Source organism: Talpa occidentalis, unplaced genomic scaffold, assembly GCF_014898055.3.
Source record: "Talpa occidentalis isolate TD23 unplaced genomic scaffold, MPIMG_talOcc4v2.1 talOcc4.10, whole genome shotgun sequence".
Classification (NCBI taxonomy): domain Eukaryota; kingdom Metazoa; phylum Chordata; class Mammalia; order Eulipotyphla; family Talpidae; genus Talpa; species Talpa occidentalis.
Window position 1 is genome coordinate 55,389,015 of NW_023600993.1, and position 14,973 is coordinate 55,403,987.

Here is a 14,973-nt window from a genome sequence, read left to right on the forward strand (position 1 = left end):
TGAAGTTCCTAGAATAAGCAAATTCACAGACAGAAAGTAGATGGATGGGTATGGGACAGGTTTCAGTTTGGGAAGATGAAAAAGTCTGGAAATAGCTAGTGGTGATGGCTGTACAACAATGTGAATGGCCTAAAAGCCACTGAACCATTCACTTAAAAATGGTAAAAATAGGGGTCTCCCTGGTGGCTCACGGGATTATGCACAGCACTATGAGCTATCTGCAGCCTCTGCAGCAGGAGTTTGATCCCCGGCCAGGGAAGTGACCCACATGGTGCAGCAGACCTCTCCTGACTTACCTGCTGCTCCCCTCAGCAGCATATTTCAGTCAGTCTGCCTGTTCTGTTCCCCACTCTGTCTCTAGTGAATCCTCTCACTGCCCCCCCACCACCTCGGGCCTGTCTGTATCCCAGTTCTTTTTTTTTATAATTTTTTTTAAGATTTATTTATTTATGCATACAAGAGCTGGGGTACAGGCCAGAGAAGTGGCGGGTGAGAGGATTCACCAGAGACAGAGTGGGAAACAGAGGCAGATTGACCATAGTACACTGCTGAGGGGAGCAGTGAGCGAGCCAGGAGAGGTCTGCTGCGCCATGCCGGTTGCTCCCTGGGGGGAGAGGGGGATGGAACTCGTGCTGCAGAGGCTGAGGACAGCTTCATAGGTTGCGTCTTAACCCCTTGGGCCACCAGGAAGGCCCTGTACCCCAGTTCTTGTATGCATAAATACATAAATCTTTTTTTTAAAATGGTTAAAATAGCAAATTTTATGTGATTTGTATTGTATTACAATTTTTTTGTTTATTCATTCACCTTTTTTTATTTAAATTTTATTTTTAGGGCCTCCCCGGTGATGCAGCGGTTAAGCGCTGGGTTGCGAAGCTGCCCACAGCCTCTGCAGCGCTGGTTCGATCCCCGGCTGCTCCCCGGCCACCGGAGGAGGGTCCCACATGGGGCGCAGACCTCTCCTGCCACCCGCTGCTCCCCTCAGCAGTGTGCTTTGGTCCTTCTGCCTGCTCTGCTCCCTGCTCTGGCTCTGGTGAATTCTCTCACCCTCCTGCGCCTCTGACTGTACCCAGTGCTTGTATAAATAAATAAATAAATCTTTAAAAAAAAATTATTTTTATATTCCCCAATTACAACCTCCTTATTTTGACCCCAATTCTTCCTTTCCCCACTCCCACCCCCCATAGAGTGTCTCTGGTTCATAGTTGTTTGTTTGTTTGTTTGTTTTATGTTTAAATTTATTTATTTATTTAAATTTTATTTTTATATTCCCCATACAATTACAACCCCCTTATTTTGACCCCAAGCCCTCCTTTCCCACCCTCCACCCCCTATAGAGTGTCTCTGGTTCATAGTTGTTTGTTGATTTTGTTATTTTCTTTCTTATAGTTATTCATTTTCCTGGTCCCTTACTTAAGTTTTCTAGATTCCTGCTATGAGTGAGACCATCCGGTATTTTTCTTTTTCTTTCTGGCTTATTTCGCTGAGCATGATCCCTTCCAGCTCCATCCATGTTGCTGCAAATTGCATGTGTTTATCTTTTTTGATTGCTGAGTAATATTCCATGGTGTATATGTACCACATCTTCTTGATCCAGTCATCTATTTTTGGGCATTTGGGTTGTTTCCAAAGCTTAGCTATTGTAAACAGTGCTGCTATAAACATAGGGGTGTAGGTGCTCTTTGGAGTTGATGTTTCTGTGTCCTTTGGGTAAATACCTAGGAGTGGAATTGCTGGATCATATGGAAGCTCTATGTTTAGTAGGTCCAGAAATCTCCACACAGCTCTCCACAGTGGTTGGACCAGTTTGCACTCCCACCAACAGTGCAGGAGAGTTCCTTTTTCTCCACAACCTCGCCAACATTTGTTGTTGCTAGTTTTTTTAATATGTGCCATTCTCACTGGTGTGAGATGGTATCTCATGGTAGTTTTGATTTGCATTTCCCTGATGACAAGTGATGTTGAACATTTTTTCATATGCCTGTTGGCCATTTGCATTTCCTCTTCAGAGAAGTTTCTTTTTAGCTCTTCTGCCCATTTTTGGACTGGATTATTTTCTTTGTTTTTGTTGAGTCTCATCAGCTCTTTGTAGATTTTTGTGATCAGTTCTTTATCATTAGTGTTGTGTGCAAAAATGTTCTCCCAGTTGGTGGGGTTTCTCTTTGTTTTTGTTATTGTCTCTTTTGCTGTGCAGAAGCTCTTTAATTTGATGTAGTCCCAGCTGTTTATCTTTGCCTTCACTATCACTGCTTTGGGTGTTGTGTCTGTAAAGATGTCTTTGATGTGCAAATCCCGTAGTGTTTCGCCTATATTTCCTTCTATGTATTTTATGGTTTCAGGTCTTATGTCTAGTTCTTTAATCCATTTTGATTTGGTTTTTGTGTATGGTGTGAGGTAGTAGTCAAGCTTCATTCTTTTGCATGTAGCGACCCAGTTTTCCCAGCACCATTTATTGAACAAACTTTCTTTGCTCCAGTGCATATTCTTTGCTCCTTTGTCAAAGATTAGTTGACCATAATGTATTGTATTACAATTTAAAAACTTTTGTTTTGCAGCATCGTGGTGATGTCCTCTTGATAATTGTGGACTTCCTGGGTTAGGGAAATTCTTCACCTAAAGAGTCTGAATGGGAGGCAAAGTGAAAACACCAGCATCCTGTGATCTGGGCTCACTAAACAGAAGTGTCCTTCCCTGCTCCCTTCCCCCTTACTCCGGGGCAAATGATGAGGCTGAAGCCTGGGCGTAGCAGGGTGGGGCTCCCGTCTCCTGGCCCTCCTCCCTCCCGCAGGTCTGGCCCTGATGGGGTTCGCCCAGCATGCTGGGATGCTGCTTTCCTGGGGACTGAGAGCTCCCAGTCCGTCCCTGGCCAACCTATTTCTAGTGGCTCAGCAGCGGTCTGTGCAGCAAACATTGCCTATCTCCTACCCAAAGCATCCCTGTTGCCTTCCCTCTTACCAACAGAATCCAAGTGGCTTGCGCGGCCACGTGCCCAGATCAAAACATTCATCTTCCTGGATTCTGCAGCCAAGGATGGAAGCCGCTGGGCGGGACTCCTGGGAAAGCTTTGGAACAGGACCCAACTCTGGTGATGTCATTCCGGTGTCTCTGGCCTTCCTTCTCTCCTCTTTCTCTAGTCTTACTCTCAAGCAGACAAACTTGAAGGAGAACTGGGGGATGCGGAGGGAAGGGATCACCACCAATGGAAGCCATAAAGTGGCCAGTTTCAGGACTGAAAGTGCAAAGTCAGAAAGGGGAGTAGGGGGAGTAAGAGGGAAGGGGCTCAGGTATTAGCGATGTGGGCTCTGGTTTTTATTTTTTTTAAAGATTTATTTTTATTTATTTATGTATACAAGAACTGGGGTGTAGGCCAGAGGGGCGCATGTGCGTGCATGTGTGTGTGTGTGTGTGTGTGTGTGTGTGTGTGTGTGTAAGAGAGGATTCACCAGAGACAGACGGGGGAGCAGAACAGGCAGACTGATTGAAATACACTGCTGAGGGGAGCAGCGGGTGAGTCAGGAGAGGTCTGCTGTGCTATGTAGGTTAGCTCCCTGGCCAATTTGGATTGAACTGGTGCTGCAGTGGTTACCAATAGCTTGATAGTACTGAGACTTAACCCCTTGCACCACCAGGGAGGTCCCCCTAAAGCTACCATTTTTAAACCTAGTTCTTTTAACATACAAATCAGATTAGTCTCTCTATAGCAGATTTTAAGTCTTTTTTTTTTTTTAAATAGAGGCATGTTTTATTTATTTATTTATTTGTTTGTTTGTTTATACAAGCACTGGGTACAGTCAGAAGCGCGGGAGGGTGAGAGAATTCACCAGAGCCAGAGCGGGGAGCAGAGCAGGCAGAAGGACCGAAGTACACTGCTGAGGGGAGCAGCGGGCGGCAGGAGAGGTCTGCGCGCCATGTGGGACCCTCCTCCGGTGGCCGGGGAGCAGCCAGGGAGCTGCCGGGGATCAAACCGGCGCCGCAGAGGCCGCGGGCAGCTTCGCAACCCAGCGCTCAACCGCTGCGCAACCGGGGAGGCCCAGATTTTAAGTCTTAATAAATCTTCAAACATTTGAACTGTATTTGTAAATATAATAATTTGGTTTCCTTAATAATTTTTTTGTTAAGATTTGTTTATTTGTACAAGCACGGAGTATAGGCCAGAGGCATGGGAGGGTGAGAGGATTCACCAGAGACAGAGCAGGGAGCAGAACAGGCAGAAGGACTGAAATACACTGCTGAGAGGAGTAGAGGACTAGACAGGAGAGGTCTGCTGCTCCATGTAGAATCTCCCTGGCCAGGAATTGAACCCATGCTACAGAGGCTGCAGACAGCTTCACAGCGCTGCACTCAACCCGCTGCGTCATGGGGGAGGCCCCTCCTTTCATAATTTTTAACTGTCCAAATTAACAAAGAAAACCTGTCTGAGAAGTAAATAAATATGATAAACTTAAATATGTTGAGCCTCATTTTCCTAGATGTTAAAATACATATACTTTAATCATACTTCAATTTGAAATCACAAGTCTAAATCAATTTTTAACTATACATGTTGGTATGCAGTCTTGAGCAGGAATAGGGAGTTTCTAAATGCACACAATGGGAGGGACATGTTCTAAAATAAGATTGTGGTGATATCTGAGCAGCTCTGAATTTACTAAAATTCCTGAATTATACTATTAATATAAGTTAATTTTATGGTGTGTAAACTGTATCTCAATGAAACTGTTAAAAGAGGAAATGTAGGGCTTCCCTGGTGGCATGAGGGGTTAAGTCACAGCACTATGAAGCAATCTGCAGCCACTGCAGCATGAGTTTGACCCTGGCCAGGGAGCTAACCCACATGGCACAGCAGACTTCCCTTGTCTCACCTGCTGCTCCCCTCAGCAGTGTATTTCAGTCGATCTGCCTGTTCTGCTCCCCACTCTGTCTCTGTGAGTCCTCTTACCCCGCCCTTCGCACCTCTGGCCTACACCCCAGCTCTTGTATGCATAAATAAATAAATCTTTAAAAAAAAATGGGATCATCTAAACTGAGTTCAGCTGGCTAATTCTAAGTCTAAATATAACTAATTTTTACCATTAAAAAAGACAATGTTGGACTTTCCTGGTGGCGCAACCAGTTAAGATGCAGCCTATGGAGCTGTCCACAGCTTCTGCAGCATAAGTTTGATCCCCGGCCGGGAGCTGCCCACATGGAGCAGCGGACCTCTCCTGACTCGCCCTCTGCTCTCCTCAGCAGTGTACTGTGGTCGATCGCCTGTTCTACTCCCCGCTTTGTCTCTGGTGAATCCTCTCACCCCCCTACACCTCTGGCCTGTGCTTCGGCTCTTATATGCTGTAGGGGCAGGAATGGACATGGAGCAGGTTTTCTATGATCCAGCAGACTGTGTAAAAAAGGAGTGCTAGAGAGTGGCTTTTGCAGGCTTTTATTGGGATTTACTGGGTAATGGCAGGTAGGGGGGCCGGGAGGCTGGCAGGCTGGCAGTCCCCAGCAAGTCTTCACTCTTTCTGGGCTCTCTGGCGTTCTCTTGTGTTTTCTCTCTGCTCTTCTAAGGGCTTTGCTTCTCTCTCAGCTTCTCTTCTCCTGCTGGAGTCTCTGTGATGCCGCCCTTAAAAGCCCAGTCTTAGTCCAGGTGAATCCCATCTACCTATGCCCACACCCTATTCCAGGTGCCCGCCATCAGGCATGCATTCAGGACGGCAAGGATCCATCATCTATCCTGATGGCGGGAGGGTGGAAAAGCTGGATACTTTTTACATTACCCTACATATGCGTAAATAAATAAATTTAAAAGAAGAAAAAGACAATGAATACACAAGTCAGTCAAGGGGGGAGGAAATCACTGTGTATTTTAATACAGCTGAGGCAAGTAATGGCCAGAGTGCTGTAAATGAGGGGTCCTTCTAATAACCCCTGCCAGCTACCATGGAGCCCCCATTCTTGACTTACAAAGAATCTCATTTGCATTCATCTCTTATCTCTGGCCCTCTGAGGCATTCTGAACTCCTTGTACTTGCCAGGCCTAACAATTCTTAGGAGTGGTTAAGTGATGCTTCTTTGGATTTCTGATCACTGCTTAGTAGACCCATTCTACCAAAAGCAAGTTGAGCTACAATTCTAAATAACTGTTGATGGAAGTTTCTTTTTTAAAAAATATTTATTGCATAGAAGAACTGGGGTTTAGGCCAGAGGTGCAGTGAGTGAGAGGATTCACCAGAGACAGAGTGGGGAGCAGAGCAGGTGGATTTTACTAAAATAAACTGCTGAGGGGAGTAGCATGAGGGACAGGAGGGGTCTGCTGTGCCATATGTGGGTTAGCTCCCTGGGCAGGGATTGAACTCAGTCTGCAGTGGTGAAAAATGCTGAGACTTAACCCCTAGGCCACCTCGGAGGCCCTGTTGATGGAAGTTTCTATTGCTTGTTATTGAAGGAATTCTTTTTTTTTTTTTTGGTGGGACCCTCGCCAGCAGCCAGGGAACAAACCATCGCTGCAGAGGCTGCAGGCAGCCTCGCAGCCCAGCGCTCAACCGCTGCGCCACCGGGGAAGGCCCTTGAAGGAATTCTTAATGAGCAATGTGGGCTACTGCTGTTTAGAGCTGAGAACCCTGCAACATTGATGGGGTCAAAAGCTCACATCATCTATGAGATTAAATGCCAGTGGACCGGGACTCCCTGGTGGCGCAAGGGGTTAAGACGCAACTTATGAAGCTGTCTGCAGCCTCTGCAGCACGAGTTCAATCCCCCAGCCAGCCAGGGAGTGACCCACATGGTGCAGCAGAGCTTTCCTGTCTTGCCTGCTGCTCAGCAGTGTATTTCAGTCAATCTGTCTGTTCTGTTCCCCACTCTCTCTGGTGAATCCTCTCACCCCCCACACCTCTGGCCTGTACCTCTGTTCTTGAATGCATAAATAAATAAATCTTTAAAAAAATGCCAATGGACCATAACCCAAATGGGTTTATTGGGTTTGTAAATTAGAGGTCTATGACAGCCTGGACTGAGGTAGCTTTGGGGGTAAGATTGGGAAAGAAGTCTGACTGCTGACTGGAGGAGGGAGTGAGCAGTCAGGGCAAGTAGTATAGATTATTCTCAAAAGTGAGTCAAGTGTTGGGCCTCCGTGGTGGCGCAGCGGTTGAGCGCTGGGTTGCGAAGCTGCCCACAGCCTCTGCAGCGCCGGTTCGATCCCCGGCTGCTCCCCGGCCACCAGAGGAGGGTCCCACATGGTGCGCAGACCTCTCCTGCCGCCCGCTGCTCCCCTCAGCAGTGTACTTCGGTCCTTCTGCCTGCTCTGCTCCCCGCTCTGGCTCTGGTGAATTCTCTCACCCTCCTGCGCTTCTGACTGTACCCATTGCTTGTATAAATGATAAATAAATAAATAAATAAATCTTTAAAAAAAAAAAAAGTGAGTCAAGTGTTGATGAGAAGAGTGACAATAGGACTTGGCTGCAGGGACTGAGGATGAGGAGGACCCTGGGCAGGAAGATGAGACAGGAAGATGAGATGCTAAAATATGGGAAAAGGGAAAGTAACAGTGGAGAAAGGCCAAGTAGAAGGGGTGTGGGTAGACTGAGGACTAAAGGGAAGATGGATCAGGGCAGAAAGTGAGGGCAGCCTTCCTCAGAAATGCAGGTGGTGTGGCCAGAACTGAAGTGAAGCTGCCTAATCTCCTGATCTGATTCCTGTGCGGGCTGATTGTCCAGAGGCAGTGGGGCCTGTTGACACCTAGTGAGTGAGTACAGAGCAGGCTCACGTGGTCTTGGCAGGGCGTGTTAATTAGCTAACTATCCCCATGGGGAAACACACTCCAGGGTCAGGTATTTGTTAGCCTTTTCATCACCCACACACAGTGCTGTAACTTCTTTTATGCATTTATTCAACACACCTTTACTAGTTTTATTGCTGCAGGGTATCCTTTGTGGATCAGACTCAATGACTCCTATAGGGGCAGGAGCAGGACACTGTGCAGGTTTTCTGTGATCCAGCAGACCGGGTAAAGGAGGAGTCAGAGTCCTCAGTGGTTTTTTGCAGGTCTTTTATTGGGGTTCACCAGGCATAAGGCAGGCAGGGGTGCTGGGGGGCCGGGAGGCTGGCAGTCCTCCCAGCCCCCAGCAAATCCTCACTCTATCTGGGCTCTCTGGCATTCTCTCTGCTTCTCTGCTCTTCTATTTGTTCTGCTGCTTCTCGGCTTCTTCATCGGCTTCTACTGACATCCCGGTGATGCCGCCCTTAAAAAGCACAGTCTTAGCCCAGGTGAATTCCATCTACCTATGTCCACCCCCTACTCCAGGTGCCCGCCATCAGGCATGCATTCAGGACCTCAAGGATCCATCATCTATCCTGATGGCGGGAGGGCAGAAAAGCCTGACATTTTTCCTTACCCTACAACTCCTAACTAAGAAAGGTTTCCCAGAGTGGAGCAGAGATGAACAGGTGCTGGTGGGGAGGGGAAGGCAATGCACAGGTGAAGGAGGAGCCCAGGAAATGGGAAAGGGTGGGAATGAGACATTTGGTGTGGCAGGAGAAATGTCAGCCCTTGAGATTGAAAAGCAAGTTGGTTGGGACCAGGCAGAGAAGAGGCTGCTTCAATTCTGAACTTTGGAAACTAGGAGTCCTCAGCAGGTGGTTCAGCATAGGAGTTACAAAATCCATGATTTTAAGGGTCATCATACTGGGAGTACCAGGAAAAACCTGGGCCTGGTGATGAGTTAGGAGGCTGCTATGAAAGGAAAGCAAGAGCAGTGGGGATAAGAGGAGGCCTGGGGCTGTCAGGAGGGAGAGGAGCCTGGGGATGGAGGAGAACTGAGGAGGAAGAGGAGATCTAGGTCTCGGAATGGAGATGAGTCTTGGGGAGGGGGAGGTCTGGGAGAATAGAAGGGAAGTGGAAGAGCTGTATCGGAGGGTTCAGTCTGTGAGAAGAGACCCGGTGGGCAGGGATGCTCATCTGGAGCTCAGGAGAAAGTTTAGTTTACAAGTCAGCCAAGAATCTGAGCCCAGAGAATGAACAAGGTTGGTCGTGGCAATGTGCAAGGACAAAAGCAGATCAAACTTGTATCTGACACAGAAGAAACCTATGAAAGAGTTCAAAGGGTGGAAGGTCAGAGTTGGAAAAACAGGAGTGAAAAGTCGTGTCCATCAAGGAAAGCAGTTGAAGCAGGAGGTAGTGAAAGTATCTGAAGGATGGTGGTATCAGGGAAGTCATGGCCAGGAAAGTGTTCTGGGATTCTGGATTGTGAAGTCACCCGTGTTTCCAGCAGGGGCAGTTTCAGCCCAGAGTTGAGAGCAGAAGCAAGATGGCAGAAGTGCCTATCAAGGCTGGTGCCTAGCACCAGCAGGAGGCATACACAGACGAGTTACCTTTTTCCAAAGTAGTCAGTGTTATAATTTTGAATATCCTCATCTTTTTCCTGTTATATTCTTTCTCGCTCAGAGACTTTTTTGAGATAAGCATTGGTTTTTAATAAGCTACATGAATGAATTTAGAGCTCTGCTTATTGGTGTAGAACACCTCCAGCTGTTGATTTTCATTGGATTTGCTTTTGACCTGATTTACCCAACTAAAGGACAGATTCATATTCTCCAGTTGCTGTAATATTTTACTCAGGGAGTTCAGTTCAACACATAATGCTAATAAAGGATCCCAAGACAACATTGACTCCCCCTTAATAAACAAAACATGCATTTATTTGCATATATACAGTATGCCTGTGTGGATGGAATGAGAAGACCTAGGACTTCACTATGACAATATTAACAGTGACGAGAAGGCAGGACTTAAGAGTAGTGTGAATGAAATCACAAAGGATGATTTTGTTATTCATTCATGCATTCATTTATTTTTTGGATAAGTTCAGTTTAGTGTAGAAGAGAGAATTTAAGTTGAGGGAGTTTATGCCTGAGGACCTGGTATCATTTTTTCAATGTCAGCTGAGGACAAATTTGACATGAAGGCCACAAAGTATCAGGTGATACAAAATGAGCAATAAGGGCGGTTGTCAGATCTGGCTTTGCCAATATAGTTGGCTAATCACTCTGAGCCAGTTATTTAACATTGAGGAGCCTTACCACACCTTGGGATAATGGGATAGTTGTGAGAACAAAACACTAGCTTTCAATTCTTAGCGCATATAGGGTCAAAGTATCAATAATAATGAAAGTGGGCCTCCCTGGTGGCGCAGGGGTTGAGCAACGGGTTGCAAAGCTGCCCGCAGCCTCTGCAACTCCGGTTCGATCCCCAGCCACCGGGCAAGGTACCTCATGGCGCAACAGACTTCTCCTGCCGCTCCCGCTGCTCCCCTCAGCAGTGTATTTCCTCAGTCTGCCTGTTCTACTCTGCTTTCCGCTCTGGCTCTGGTGAATTCTCTCATCCTCCCGCGCTTCTGACTGTACCTAATGCTTGTGTAAATAAATAAATTAAATTAAAGAAAAAATGCTTAAAGAAAAAAATAATGAAAGTACAACGGAGACACTGGACTTTACCTATCATATGAATTCTTATTTGCCTCTCACCTCTGTCCTGCTTTTGCAGAGGAAGAAACCAGGATTTGCTTATTGCAACTAAGTGGCAGATGAGGATATAAAAATTCCCTTTTCAAGGTTTCCTAAACGCAAGACTAGGTCAGAAAATGCATTTAGTAATAATAATAAACGTACTGTTTTTGCCTTAACATTTTTGATTTTGTCGTCTTCCATCCAAAAAGAGCACAATTCTACCCGGGAAGGGGGAGGGGCAAAAGTGTGCAGGTGTCTTTACAGGTAAGAGCTTGCCTGGCTCTTGTTTTAATGTCTTCCTCTTGGAGAAAATTCAAGCAGACTATGCAAGGTATTTTCGGAAACTAGGGCATTTGGGAAGCATTTCATAACATCAGACGGGGGGCGCCTGCGCCTCCGCTGCAGTCGAGAAAATGGTGATGTCCAGACCCTCTGGCCTGCCCGGGAAGCGCAGGGACGGCAGTGGCTTGGTGGAGGCCCCGAGCGACCTTGACTGGCGCGCGACCTTGAGGCCTGCGTCCGCCTCAGTTGCCCTCTCAGCGCAATGGGGAGACACCCTGACCGCCAACCCGAGCAAAAGTCCGCCTGCATGGGCTCCCGCCTGAGCTCGACTCCGGCACCTTCAAGAGCCGAGAACCAACCCGAGTCTCCCCGCGCCATCCCCCGAGTCCGAGTCCGAGCCCGCCCCGGAGCCGGAGCCCGCGCCCGCGCCCGCGCCCACGCCGCAGCGCTGCGACGGAGCCCGCGGGCGGGAACCTGCCTGCGTCCGTAAGCGCGCACGCGCGCCTGCTGTCCCGCCTCTCTGGCGCCGTCTCCAACCATTGGCCACTCACATCATCACTCCGACTGTCTCGCAGTCGCAATTGGCCAGAGCTGAGGCGCGCGACCGGCTGGGGGCGGGGCCCGGGTCGGCTATAAAAGTGGCGGGCGGCCAGGCTCGTGCCGCCTTGCAGACGCTGCCACCGCTAGACCTCCCGCGTCGCGCAGCCATGGTGAACCCCACCGTGTTCTTCGATATTGCTGTCGACGGCGAGCCCTTGGGCCGCGTCTCCTTCGAGGTCAGGGCGGGCAGCGGCGTGCCGGGTGGGTGAGTGGGCGGAGTGGAAGAGACCCTGAGGAGAGCGGGGTGCGGGCTTCCCGCCTGAGGATCGCGGGCGGTGCGGCGCCATTTCCTGACGAGGGGCCATTTTGGGAGGCCGGGGGGCGGTGGACAGACAAAGGCGGGGCGGCCACGGGTTGGGGGGAGGGGCGGCCGCGCCCTTCCGGCCTCGCACGTGCTCCAGCCGCGAGCGGTTGTAGGCCGCGCGGGACGGCGAGCCTCTGAGGGGTCGGCAACGCCTTAAACGGAAGGCTGCCTCTGTGGGCCTAGGCCGCTTAGCCTCGCCCCCCGTCCAATGCGGCGGCCCCACCCGAGGGCTGTTTTTGCAGGGCCAGTCTTTCCCCTTGATCCCCGGGGGCTGCGGATAACGTTAGTGTTAGGCGTGGGGTTGACAGTGGCTTGGCCTGAGTGCTCTTTTGGTTAACTTAAAAGAGTGAAATTTGCTTAGAAATAGGCCCCAAAAGCCTGCCCCGCCCCCAACCGAGCGGAAACGTGCGGGCGGCCTTCCGCCGCAGTGACGACGCCGACGAGGGGGAGGCGCCCCGGCCGCTCCCGTCCCTGCGAATAATGGGGCAGTCCAGACTGGTAGCCCGGCAGATTTCTTCCGAACCAGGTGGATTGAAGCTCGTTAGCCTTATTAGTTTGCAGGTTATTGGAAGTACTTTAAAAATCCGTCTGTTATTACAGCGGACTGTCTAAACCTCAAACGTGCTTCTAAAATTTTAAGTGGTAAATGCTGTTTTCCCTTAAACCCAGCATCGTAGGGCTTGGGGTGTACGCCCTAAGAGGTTTTATTCGCTTCAACCGTTTATCAAAAAGCCACTAATGGTTAGCATGCAATTTCAAGATTAGATTTCCTTCTATGTAGATGATGGGAGAGGTGTTTCTATCTTGTTGCTCTTTATGCATTGCCTAGCACATAGTAGGCATCTAAATGCTTGTTGGAGAAACAACTAGATCGATCTGCGCCCCTCTTGTACGTGTAGTCGGAACTGCTAATGGACAGGGGCCCACGTGGAAAGTTGGCCTGAGCTTAAAGCTCAGGTTAGCCAGAGGGCTTAATGGAAATGAGATAGGAGCTCCTGCTTATCCCTTGGTGACAATGGAGGTGGAGCTGCCAGTTAAGGCTTAGCATCAGTAAGGGTCTAAAAGGGAAGATGTAGAAATTTAAGGAGTACAAAGCTTTGAAGAGAGTTGATAGAGACCATGTGTTTTAAGTACAAAAACTTAGTCTTTCCAGGAGAAACATCCAGGGATTTTTACTAGATTGAGTTTACAGATTTCTGGAATAGTTTCTATGGAAGGGCTTATAAATGTTTAAGGCATTTAGGCATCTCTAGTTAGACCTGTAGGAAAGGTTTGAAGTGCATGCACTAGAAACTAATCTTTGTTTTTCACTCTTATATTAGGTAAGGGACCTGGAAATTTAAGAAGTGACTCTCATCTAATCCATAAAGCTATGTTAGCACATTGAAGGTAGTAGCATTTTCATTGCCAGTGATTAGTTCCCACCGATCCGCAGGAGTAACTGTTCCTGAAAAAACTTGTCTTTAGATTTCAGCTGGAGTTAGGAGAGGTGATGGACATCTGAGAAGGTATAGATTTGTTTAGAAGTAGGTGTGACACACTTGAAAAGTTGTAGGTCACTTTTCAGAAGCCTCGCACTATTTGAATCATTTCTGGCTCTGGATTTTTGACCTGTATCCAGGTCTCATATTGCTTAACCCAACATTGACGCAGGATCTTAATACTGTCAGGAACAGTTCTTATTTGGGATTCAAAGTAATTACTGAAGAAGCGTTCTCTTCTAGTGAGAAACTGAATGATTCAGAACTCTAGGGTGAGTCAGTACCCTAAAGACATGGATACTGAGCAAAAAAAAGAAAGCAAATATTAACTGTTGTTTTCTTTTACAGCTGTTTGCAGACAAAGTTCCAAAGACAGCAGGTTAGTTCCCTCTTTATTTCATCTTTAAGAAAGTAAATCCAGTTGTAACTATACACGTACATGTATATACTTTTTTCTTTTCTAACAGAAAACTTCCGTGCTCTGAGCACTGGGGAGAAAGGATTCGGTTATAAAGGTTCTTGCTTTCACAGGATTATTCCAGGATTTATGTGCCAGGTATGAAATGTACTGATTCTGATTAGTTATCTCCTAATTTAGGATTGGGCCAGAATATTTCGGGGGTGGGTGGGTGGGTAGGAGTGTACACGAACTGTTGCACTACCATTCTCATTTTACTCCTACTGTGTAAATTTGCCTTATTTAAGGCTTGAGCCTTTCATATTTGGTGTGTTTTCCAGTTACCTTTCTAAAGGTGACAGGTTCCTTATCTTCACAGGGCGGTGACTTCACACGCCATAATGGCACTGGTGGCAAGTCCATCTATGGGGAGAAATTCGATGATGAGAACTTCATCCTGAAGCATACAGGTCCTGGAATCTTGTCAATGGCAAATGCTGGACCCAACACAAACGGCTCCCAGTTTTTCATCTGCACTGCCAAGACTGAGTGGTAAGGGCAGCCAAGGAATACTAGTTACTAACAGTGAAAGCTCAGTAAGGGTAGTACTTCATTAGTGTGTGACTTGTTGGTGCGGGTGGGGCGGGCATTCTAAACTTGTTAACAGCAGTTGGAGGAATTCTGCCAGTTTGAGACAGACTCATAGTAATCTGGTGTTGCCTTGCAGCTAGAATAAAGTCATCCCAATATAGTGTTAAGCCTGGATACAAATACGAAAGGCTTCTGTTCTCCTGGGTGTGCTGTTAACTAATTTGTGGGGCCCTGTTCTGATCTTAATGCAGGTTTCTTTATCTCTTGTCATTGGTAATTGTTCTTCTTGCAGGTTGGATGGAAAGCATGTGGTCTTTGGCAAGGTGAAGGAGGGCATGAATGTTGTGGAAGCCATGGAGGGCTTTGGGTCTAGGAATGGCAAGACCAGCAAGAAGATCACCATTGCTGACTGTGGACAAATCTAATAAATTTGACTTGTGTTTTATCTTAACCACCAGACCATTCCTTCTGTAGCTCAGGAGAGCACCCCTTCATCCCCATCTGCTTGAAATACCCTATAATCTTTATGCTCTCCCTACAGTTCTCTGGGTTCCATATTTTCCTTACCCCTTCCAAGTCTAGCTGCATTGCAGAGCTAAGTTTACGGTTATGAAATAAACAATAAACAACAATCATTTGTCCTTATTTGGGTTAGGGTGTTTGTGTAGGCTTCATTTTAAACAAGTTCTTTCTAAGACAGTACTTGCTGTGTTAGCGGAATTTCGGCATATTTTGCTTTTTTTTGTTTACGTGAGTCAGGAAATTTTACTGAAAGTATTCTCAAGGTAAGTGGGATACTGAAGGTGGTGAGAGTAGGAAAAACGAAGGAACTGAAACAA

At 47.5% G+C, this 14,973-nt stretch overlaps 1 protein-coding gene across 1 annotated transcript; it reads left to right on the plus strand.

Annotated features, from left to right (window-relative positions):
• Nucleotides 1-11,406: 11,406 nt before the first annotated feature.
• On the plus strand, nt 11,407-14,766 carry PPIA (peptidylprolyl isomerase A). The gene is made up of 5 exons (XM_037493135.1): nt 11,407-11,537; nt 13,495-13,525; nt 13,614-13,702; nt 13,923-14,095; nt 14,427-14,766. Exons 1-5 carry the CDS (start codon nt 11,469-11,471, stop codon nt 14,557-14,559), a joined length of 495 nt encoding a protein of 164 aa, XP_037349032.1. The 5' UTR covers nt 11,407-11,468; the 3' UTR covers nt 14,560-14,766.
• The last annotated feature ends 207 nt before the right edge of the window (nt 14,767-14,973 follow it).